At 39.7% G+C, this 11,371-nt stretch overlaps 1 protein-coding gene across 2 annotated transcripts in view; it reads right to left on the bottom strand.

Moving 5' to 3' along the window:
• Positions 1-113: 113 nt before the first annotated feature.
• Positions 114-11,371, bottom strand: part of LOC115140843 (intermediate conductance calcium-activated potassium channel protein 4-like) — a 40,159-nt gene continuing 28,901 nt past the window's right edge. Inside the window, exons 7-9 of one of the 2 annotated variants that reach the window (XM_029679259.2) lie at positions 7,126-7,195; positions 5,609-5,775; positions 114-2,206 (exon numbers count right to left, since the gene is read on the bottom strand). In XM_029679259.2, the coding sequence (XP_029535119.1) occupies positions 2,203-2,206; positions 5,609-5,775; positions 7,126-7,195 (241 nt within the window). In that variant the 3' untranslated portion in view covers positions 114-2,202. Of the gene's footprint in view, positions 2,207-5,598; positions 5,776-7,125; positions 7,196-11,371 lie in introns of those variants that run through there. The other variant, XM_065027950.1, reaches the window with a different exon arrangement.

Here is an 11,371-nt window from a genome sequence, read left to right as displayed (position 1 = left end):
TGTACATTAGAAGACTAAAGCATTATCATTAATTCGGTTCCATGAGATGGCAATATTATTATAAGTAAGGTTATGATTTAGCTGGTGGAACAATACTCATTCAAAAACTTCCATTCACCAATGGCTTTTAATTGTCAGGAAGACCAGAAAATGTATTTACAATGCATGGTTTTATCATGGGCAAAAGAACCTATAAACATTTCACTTCACATTGTTTTTGCAGAATCTTAAAAAAATATATATATATATTTTTAAGAATTACATATCTTAACTCCAGTTAATGAAAATGCAGAAGTCCAGTTTAAATACAACCATGGGAATAGTTGTCCTCACAAGGTGCTTGATTTGGTAATGCCCCAGATTACCAGCCATTGGGGCTGGAGAACAAGTACAATTTGTGGATTCACAAAGTGAATAACAAATTATGCAAATAAGACAATGCAGTGCCCCTGACCCATATTTCCCCATTCACACTTGAGTGTAACATGTATTGACAGCTGTGTTCTAAATATGCACCCTCATTTAAAGACTGGCCACTTTTAATACTACCTGTGTAGTAAGTATAATTTGGCTGTTACTAGTCCAAAACAATCCATGTCACACAAGTATTGTTTGGTAAAAGATTTTAAAAGTATTTAGACTGATGATGTATTAATCAAATTTATTTATATAGCCCTTCGTACATCAGCTGATATCTCAAAGTGCTGTACAGAAACCCAGCCTAAAACCCCAAACAGCAAGCAATGCAGGTATTACCCAAAGGCTGCCACAGAGACCCAAGAATATGATGTCGTTTGACATTCATTCATGTCTATGACTGGTGTGTGATTGTCATGCATGTACATATCCTCTGGGGGGAGCTATCACATCAGAATTAGAATAACAGTGAGCAATGTCTCCATGTACTTTATGCAGGTTGACGTTTATTGCCCTGGAGGCAGAACTGAGCGGTTTTCCGCTAGATGGGCCAGCTGCAAAGTCAAAATTGCTATATTGTAAAAATTCACGAAAACAAAAATTTGGTTAGGCATTATGTTTAGCAGTGTGGTTATGTTTCAAATCAGATTTTATGACTGTGGCTGTGCCAGATAGTGACCACTGCAGAGCTGCCTCCAGTACACGAGTCGTCCCAATAAATATCAGCCTGCGTACTTTATTAGCCTATGCCACTTGTCTTTTGATCTTTATGAGAACAGCTTAACTATGTAAACTGACTGCTTCCCCATACAATCATCCTTAAGACAACAATATATGTCAGGCCTTAACAGTCTAGATTAGTTCTTTATGCGAAAGAGTCTCTGTTAAATTCAGTCTACTTTGGTAACTCCACAGTACCTTAGGGAGTGTTTGAATGTTGAGTCATGGCAACTGACTAGCAGTTTATCCCTCTGACTGAGGCCGTGTGAAGAGAAATAGTTTTATTTCCTAATCTAACAAAATGGAGAGGATTAGAACAGTTAGAGAACAGAGATGTGTATTTTATAAGTGACCAGCACCTCTCTCTAGTAATAAGGCAGTTGTCTCATACACTGGTGCCTCTGAGGATGTCACCGCTTTATACTTCCTGTTAGGAAAAATGTGTGGAATAACCATTGTGTTTTACTTGTGGAAAAAGGTATAATTGAAAGATGCTTTGAGGGAGGCTGTCAATACTGAGTGGCATTCAAAGACATTTCCCTCACATTTAAAAACGCTGTTTAAACCTCTTGTTCCATAGGAACCAGTCATTATGTTTAGGAGACTCCAATGTAACTTGTAACACTAATAGCAGGAGTTAGGGGACATACTTTACAGAGCCATCAGTGGGTGAACCCATAGAGCCCCTCCCTCTGAGATGACACAAGCTACAGAACCAGAGGCCGTGTTACTGGAGTTCTTGAGATTGTTAACGCAATATTTTGTACATTAAACACATCTGATAAAAATACACCAGTCATCTATATCAGACCCCGCTGTGGTAAAATGAAGTCCTTTTTCTTTTTTGTCTTTACAAGTACGAGTCTTTGTGTAGGGTCCATTCAGCCGCTGGGTCAGAAGACGATGCCAGCCTTGGTCCTGGCAGTAGTCCAAGTGGTGCCGCAGGTCAAATGTTAAATGCAGCTTTGGGGGGGAAGAGGATTCCCAGAAGGCTGGTAGCATCCATCTTTAGTCTTTGGGAAAGGCCTGCAGCGAGTGTGGTTCACCCAACCACACAGCCACGAGTCACCTGTAGAGAGAGAGAATAATTAGAATCTACAGTACAGGTTATTCTCAAGCATGTTCATATCAAGTTTTGTTGTGAAAGTTAAAGGTGCTAGACTTTTTTTTTTTTTTTTTTTGCATTGTAATGTGAGAAAATGTCCATAATATTTCTGTCACTAATAGTGAAATGATAGTGTTTCACACTATTACTTACCCACCAGTGTTGTGATTGGCAGGGATATTCGCCTATTGATTTCTACTGCCGTGGCAGCATCTGTTGTCACACTGTGAAAGCTGTTCTGACTTTGTGGATGTGTTATCGAGTTGACACTTCAGTTTATGTGAGAAAACAAGCACTGAATAGTGTAGAGAGTCATTGTACCATCTAAACGCTGTGAAATATATTTTCAATAATACATTTTAAAAAATCATTTTTATAGCTGTTTAAAGCTGGCGGACCAAAACCGAAAGTAACAGCTGTAAAAACAATTATTTTTTTGTTATTGAAAATATATTTCTCCGCGATTTCACAGCAATTTAGTACAATGATTCCTTACACTATTAAGTGCTTGTTTTCTCACATAAACGGAAAATGCAACCAGGAAATGACAGAGCGATTTCCACTAGATAACAGCCAGGCACAAAGTCAGAACAGCTTTGACAACAGATGCCGCTCTGGCTGGAGAAATCAATAGGTGAATATCACAACACTGGCGGATAAATAATACTGTGAAACTCTATCATTCCACAATTAGCGCCAGATACGGTATATTATGGACATTTTCAGAAATTACATTGGGAAAAAATATATTTAAAAAAAACATGTGTTGCACCTAAGGCCTACTGTAAAAACTGCTTAGGCTGTTAAATGGTCTAATCTCAGGGTTGTGTTTGAATTGTGGTCGTCTTACCTATACCTGATATACAGTAACGGTTGTGTGAGCTGTAGCTGATAGGAGTTCTGTATTTGTATTTATTAAGGATCCCCATTACGCTTCTTGGGGTCCAAACAAGATTAAGGCGATTACATCGGAAAAAATAAAACAGTACATCATACAACACATTATTACACCACTACTCTACCACTACATACAGTATCTACCACACAAAATGTATAATACCACAATACAACAACATTACAATGTATGTGTGTCTGTGTGTGCATCTCTTTACAGTCCAGGTTGTTCCATAAGGTGTAGTTTTATCTGTTTTTCAAATCAGATTTTTACTGCTTACATGAGTTACTTGATGTGGAATAGAGTTCCATGTAGTCATGGCTTTATCGGTGTCTGTTCTGGACATGGGGACTGTGAAGAGACCACTAGTGGTATGTCTTGTGGGGTATGCATGGGTGTCTGAGCTGTGTGCTAGTCGTTTGAACAGACTGCTTGGCGCTTTCATCATGTCAATACCTCGCACAAAGACTAGTACTAGTGATGCAGTCAATGTCTCCTCTACTTTGAGCCAGGAGAGATTGACATGCATACTATTGATGTTAGCTGTCTGTGTACATTTAAGGACCAGCCGTGCTGCTCTGTTCTGGGGAAACTAATTTGCCAATGTCCCTCTTTGTGGCACTTTACCATCTGACTGTGCAGTAGTCCAGCTGCAACAAAACTAGGGCCTGTAGGACTTGTTTTGTTGGTAGCGATGTCAAGAAAGCCGAGCAGAGTGTTATTACGCACAGACCTCTCCCCATTTTAGCTATCGTTGCATCAATATGTTTTTACTATGACAGTTTATAATCCAGGATTACACAAAGCAGTTTAGTCTCCTCAATTTGCTCAACTTCCACATTATTCATTACAATATTAAGTTGAAGTTCAGGTTTAGTGAATGGTTAGTCCCATATACAATGCTTTAAGTTTTTGAAATATTTACTAGCTTATTACTTGTCACCCATTCTAAAACTGACAGCAAGTCTTTGTTATGTGTTGCAGTGATTTCACTTACTGTGGTAGCTGATTTGTATGATGTTGAGTCATCAGCATACATAGACACATAGGCTTTACTCAGTGCCAGTGGCAGGTCTAGTAAAGATTGAAAAAAGCAAGGGGCCTAGACAGCTGCCCTGGGGAATGCCTGACTCTACCTGGGTTATGTAGGAGAGGCTTCCATTAAAGAACACCCTCTGTGTTCTGTTAGACAAGTAATAATACATCCACAATATAGCAGAGGATGTAAAGCCATAACACATACATTTCAGCCACAGATTATGATTGATAATGTCAAAAGCTGCACTGAAGTCAAACAAAACAGCTCCCACAGTTTTCTTATTATCAGCCAATCGTCAGTCATTTGCTGTACATGCTGAATGCCCTTCCCCATAAGTGTGATGAAAGTCAGTTGTTAATATGTTTACTGTGAAATAGCATGTATCTGGTCAAACATCATTTTTTCCAAAAGTTCTCAGGGTTGGGGTTGTGTTAGCTATACCTGATCTCAGGGTTGGGGTTGTGTTAGCTATACCTAATCTCAGGGTTGTGGTTGTGTTAGCTATACCTGATCTCAGGGTTGGGGTTGTGTTAGCTATACCTGATCTCAGGGTTGGGGTTGTGTTAGCTATACCTGATCTCAGGGTTGGGGTTGTGTTAGCTATACCTGATCTCAGGGTTGGGGTTGTGTTAGCTATACCTGATCTTGGGGTTGTGTTAGCTGTACCTGATCTTAGGGTTGGGGTTATGTTAGCTGTACCTGATCTCAGGGTTGGGTTGTGTTAGCTATACCTGATCTCAGGGTTGGGGTTGTGTTAGCTGTACCTGATCTCAGGGTTGGGGTTGTGTCAGCTATACCTAATCTCAGGGTTGGGGTTGTGTTAGCTATACCTGACCTCAGGGTTAGGGTTGTGTTAGCTATACCTGATCTTGGGGTTGTGTTAGCTATACCTGATCTCAGGGTTGGGGTTGTGTTAACTATACCTGATCTCAGGGTTGGGGTTGTGTTAGCTATACCTGATCTCAGGGTTGGGGTTGTGTTAGCTATACCTGATCTTGGGGTTGTGTTAGCTGTACCTGATCTCAGGGTTGGGGTTGTGTTAGCTATACCTGATCTCAGGGTTGGGGTTGTATTAGCTATACCTGATCTCAGGGTTGGGGTTGTGTTAGCTGTACCTGATCTCAGGGTTGGGGTTGTGTTAGCTATACCTGATCTCAGGGTTGGGGTTGTGTTAGCTATACCTGATCTTTGGGTTGTGTTATCTGTACCTGATTTCAGGGTTGGGGTTGTGTTAGCTATACCTGATCTCAGGGTTGGGGTAGTGTTAGCTATACCTGATCTTGGGGTTGTGTAGCTATACCTTTTCTCATGGTTGGGGTTGTGTTAGCTATACCTGATCTTGGGGTTGTGTTTGTGTTAGCTCTACCTGATCTCAGGGTTGGGGTTGTGTTAGCTGTACCTGATCTCAGGGTTGGGGTTGTGTTAGCTGTACCTGATCTCAGGGTTGCGGTAGCGCAGGGCCTGTACCAGCAGCTCAGAGGTCTGTTGGAAGCAGTGGCCCAGCTCATCTAACTTCTGCTCCATGGAGATGATGCGCTGCTCCAGCTCCCGGTAAGAGTTGTTCCAGTTGGCACTCAAGTCGCACATAATCATCTGCATCTGTTCACCATCAATCAACCAACCAAACAAACAAACATGATCATCTGCATCTGTTCACCATCAATCAACCAACCAAACATGATCATCTGCATCTGTTCACCATCAATTAACCAACCAACCAAATAAACAAACATGATCATCTGCATCTGTTCACCATCAATCAACCAACCAAACATGATCATCTGCATCTGTTCACCATCAATTAACCAACCAACCAAATAAACAAACATGATCATCTGCATCTGTTCACCATCAATCAACCAACCAACCAACCAAACAACCAAACATGATCATCTGCATCTGTTCACCATCAATCAACCAACCAACCAACCAAACAACCAAACATGATCATCTGCATCTGTTCACCATCAACCAAACAAACAAACAAACAACCAAACATGATCATCTGTTCACCATCAATCAACCAAACAACCAAACATGATCATCTGTTCCCCATCAATCAACCAACCAATCAACCAACCAACCAACCAACCAAACAAACAACTAAACATGATCATCTGCATATGTTCACCATCAATCAACCAAACAAACAATCATACAGACAATTAATCCATTCATCCAATGCGTGTTGTTTTGTGCTTCTTATAGTTATTTGTCATGACAACACAAGCATGCCTAACAAAATCCAGACATGGAATTCAGATAAACCCAGACTTAACCCCGGATGAGCTGAGGGTGACAGTGGCAACTATCTTGGGGGAAACAACTCCCTAGGGTAGTTATAACATTGAGGGGAACCACATACGTCACATGTACATATCTCCCTCCTAAAAACTGTCTCCTGTGACCGTTTCTTTCTCATAAATTGGCTCCTGTGTTTGATATACATATGAGCTGGACTTGCACAAATATATCAATCAATTTCATTAATAAAAACGCTCACAACCCATTAACTACAGCCACTTTCTTTAATTGTGCATTCTTTGCCAGGTATACTGCCCATTAGGTAAAAAGCTCTGAGTCTAGGATTACATCACAGAGTGACTTGAACCTTCTGCTGAACCTCATGGTCGTTTTATAAAGTTTTATGTGTCTTTTACAGACATTTTATGTGTCTCAACACCTAGTAATAAATTACACAGCAACTTTAATATACTGGATAATGGTCTGTGTAAGACTGTGGTTATTACCTGGATCTGGGTTATCCTGCGCGTGGTGTGTGTGTGTGTGTGTGTGTGTGTGTGTGTGTGTGTGTGTGTGTGTGTGTGTGTGTGTGTGTGTGTGTGTGTGTGTGTGTGTGTGTGTGTGTGTGTGTGTGTGTGTGTGAAACATGTCGACACAGCTCTGCCGTGAGTTGTTCTAGCCTACTGTATGGTGTGGTTGGTTTACCTTGGGCAGGTCGACCATCTCACTGGCGTAATCTCTCAGCTTCCTTTGTTTGAGGCGCAGGTGCCGGAATCTGTCCAAAACAGACAAAGGACATAGCAACATCTTAGTATGATAACAGTGTGATAGAGACCTTAAATAAATGCCTGGGCCTGAAGTAAAAAACAGTCTTCACTGCCACTAGTACACATTACAGTATGTATATAAATCTGACTGGGTAGTGTGTGCACTGTAGAGGGTCCCCTTCACTGAACAAACACAACACCCCTTACACTAACAATTACACAATCCCTTGGCTTTGAGAATAGCTGAGGTACATAATAAACAGTTGCTTCAGGCTTAAAGCGGCAATCAGCAATAGAAACAATAGCATAGCATCCTCCCTGCCCCTGTTTCTGTAAAAAGCTAAGGGATGGAGCTGGAGAAATGAAACCACTCACATTCATAGACAGAGCTATGGATGCAAGAACTGACCATCCATGCTATCAAAATGATAGTTTTAACTATGTTTTGAGGCTATATAGTGTTTGTTTACATTTACATTGTTTAAAAACATTGGAGTAGAACAAGCTCATATTTTGGGTTCTGATGAGGCACAACAGTTGAACTAAACTGATGAGTATTTCTAAGTCATACTCTTCAAGAATCAATGGGTAGGGGAGACCAGGGTTGGTGTCACACTTTGTACTCTTGTGTGTATTTCTCAGCACTAGTATATCTTACAAGATTATTGTTTAATGTTCAGAGAAAGACCAAGGTCTTCGGTTGAAATGGGGACCCTTTTTATCCTCATATTTATTCTAACATGGAGTTCTAAGCCATCAAACACACTCTGTCCACTTGTGACAACCAGCCCCATCGCGGGGTTGGATACAATGTTTGCTAGTAGTTTATTCATTTTCTAACAGGAAATTAAGCAGTATAGCATACAGTCTTACAAATAGCCTTTCCTTGATTGAACGATATTCCTGTCAAAATTCAGAATTTTATGTCGTGAGAATAACATATGACATTCTGAGTAAATGTGTATGTAAGTGTTTAGTTTAGTTCATTAGGATCCCCATTAGCTACTGCACATGCAGCAGCTACTCTTCCTGAGGTCCACATAGAACTTACAAATACATGACAAAGTACAGAACAGTTGCCCTCAGGACCACCTCAATTTGTCCGTGCATGGACTCTACAAGGTATCGAAAGCGTTCCACAGGGATTCTGGCCCATGTTGACTCCAGTACTTCCCACACTTGTGTCAAGTTGGCTGGATGTCCTTTGTGTGGTGGACCATTCTTGATACCCAAGGGAAACTGTTGAGCGTGAAAAACCCAGCAGCGCTGCAGTTCTTGACACAAACTGATGTGTCTGGCACCTACTACCATACCCTGTTCAAAGGCACTTAAACCTTTTATCTTGCCCATTCACCTTCTGAATGGCACACATCCATGTCTTAATTGTATCAAGGTTAAAAATCCTTCTTTAACCTGTCTCCTCCCCTTCATCTATACTGATTGAAGTGGATTAAACAATGGACATCAATAAGGGATCATAGCTTTCAACTGGATTCACCTGGTCAGTCTATGCCATGGAAAGAGCAGGTGTTCTTAATGTTTGTATACTCAGTGTATATTCATATTCTCATATACAGTACAGTTAAATCAGATCTTTAGAAAGAGGAGAGGCGCTGTGACACAGTACTGTATGTTTATTATTAATGGTGGCAGAGCATTCCATGATGACATGGCGCTATACATAACTAAGCAACGCATAAAATCTGTTTTTGGTTTGGGTACCATGAAGAAAACCCATAATGGCGTGTCTAGTGGGGAATGTGTCTTTTTCAAGTGTATGCAAAGAGATTATACAAGTGGTTAGGCATATTGTAACACACACCTTTCTTAAAAAAAATTAAAGAGAAGTAGTCAATTTCCTGACCATATCACCGGACAGTAATCAAGACTGGACAAGATCAGAGCCTGAACAACTAGTACAGTTGATCTTTGTGTCAAAAACGCAGAACATCTTTTTATAACAACTTTGTCAATATGACTTGACCTTGATAACAGACCATCCAATGTTACTCCTAGGAGTTTAGCTTCTTCAACTTGTTCAATGGTCACATCCTTTACGCACAAATCCATTTGAGGTTTAGGTCTAAGAGAATGTTTTAACCAAATATAATGCTTTTTGTTTTAGATGCATTTAAGGCCAGTTTATTATTAATTACCCATTCTGACTGTAAATCCTTGCTAAGAGTCTCAGTGAGCTCACTGGTTGTAGGTGCTGATGTGTAGAGTGTGCATTCTTGTAAAAAATAGAGAATAGTAACGGCCCAAGGCAACTGCCATGATGGATACCGCACTGTACATATCTGATGTTAGAGAAGCTTCCATTAAAGAATACTCTCTGAGTTCTATTTGATTAGTAACTCTCCAACCATGTGATGGCAAGTGATGTAAACCCATAACACATTTTTTCAATATGAATTATGATCAATAACATCAAAGGCTGCACTGAAATCTAACAATACAACTCCAACTATCATCTTACTATCCATTTATTTTTGCCAAATATCAGTAATCTTAGTCAGTGCAGTACAAATTGAGTGCCCTTCCCTATATGCACACTGAAAGTCAGTAGTTAACTTGTTCTTTGAAAAATAGCATTGTATTTGTTTAAACAATTTTATCCACCCGTTTACTAAGAACAGGCATCAATCTGATTGGGTGGCTGTTACAGCCAGCAAAGGTTGCTTTACTCATTTTTAGGTACTGGAATTACTTTAGCTTCCTTCCACACCTGTGGACACACACTCCTTTAGGCTTTGGTTAAAGACATGGCAAATAGGGGTGGCAATACAGTCTGATACCATTTTAAATAGTTTCCCATCTAGGTTGTCTATACCTGGTGGCTTATCCTTTTTGATGGAAACCAATAGTTGTTCCACCTCTTCCACACAAACTTGACCAAATTCAAAGCAATCATTCTCTTTCATAATTAGATCTTCAATACAATAATATGATGGTTCACTGTTCAATGTTGTCATTTCACTTCTCAGTTTGTCCACTTCACCAGTGAAATAGTCATTGAAATGATTGGCGATATCAAAAGGTTTTGTCAGAAATGACGCATGAACTTCAATGAAAATGTTTTTTCTGCCCATAATATCATTTAAGGTACAAATACTTTTTCTGTGGATGTGTGTTAGAAATGACAACGAAGGGAGAGAGACAACGAAGGGAGCTCTTTATATCACAAGCACAAAAGAGCTTAGGATTTTATAATAGAGCTGATAGTGACAACCTACTTAATATTCCATATGACAACCATACCCAACAGTTATCACATGACTTGACCTAGGAACTCATAAATATGTTTGAAATATAGCTCTCCCTTTCCGATTTTCAACAAGCATAATTGTTCATGGATACTCCCATAATTCAAGCATTTACAAAGAAAACACCTTTTATAAAATCTTTTTTTTTTACTTTCACCTATGAAAAACACATAAATTCCCCTCACCTCAATGTTTTGTCATGCTGACATAAATTGACCAGGTGGATGAGTTCTTTCAAAGAATTCACACATTTGAACTTTAAATATACAGTGTATTACACAGCACGATTGACATTGGGAGTAATTAGCACTGTGACAACCAACCTGTGAGACAACCAACCCCAGTCTTCCCTACATATCATTCATTTATAAGTCCAAAAATGGATGTAGCAACTGCAGGTTGACCCTTTAAGTTTACCATGTTTGGCTCTTAGATACGGTCAATAACTCAACATCCAGGAGCCCTGCTTTGTGTTCGGGATGGGTAGATTAGAGAAATGTCTGTTTCTCCAACATTATCAACGTTTAAATCAAATCAAATCCAATTTTATTTGTCACATACACATGGTTAGCAGATGTTAATGCGAGTGTAGCGAAATGCTTGTGCTTCTAGTTTCGACAATGCAGTAATAACCAACAAGTAATCTAACTAACAATTCCAAAACTACTGTCTTATACACAGTGTAAGGGGATAAAGAATATGTACATAAGGATATATGAATGAGTGATGGTACAGAGCAGCATAGGCAAGATACAGTAGATGGTATCGAGTATAGTATATACATATGAGATGAGTATGTAAACAAAGTGGCATAGTTAAAGTGGCTAGTGATACATGTATTACATAAGGATGCAGTCGATGATATAGGGTACAGTATATACGTATGCATATGAGATGAATAATGTAGGGTAAGTAACA

This window comes from Oncorhynchus nerka, linkage group LG14 (assembly GCF_034236695.1).
Source record: "Oncorhynchus nerka isolate Pitt River linkage group LG14, Oner_Uvic_2.0, whole genome shotgun sequence".
Classification (NCBI taxonomy): Eukaryota; Metazoa; Chordata; class Actinopteri; order Salmoniformes; family Salmonidae; genus Oncorhynchus; species Oncorhynchus nerka.
Note: the sequence above shows the minus strand (reverse complement) of the source record. Positions and strands in the feature narration are given on the sequence as shown.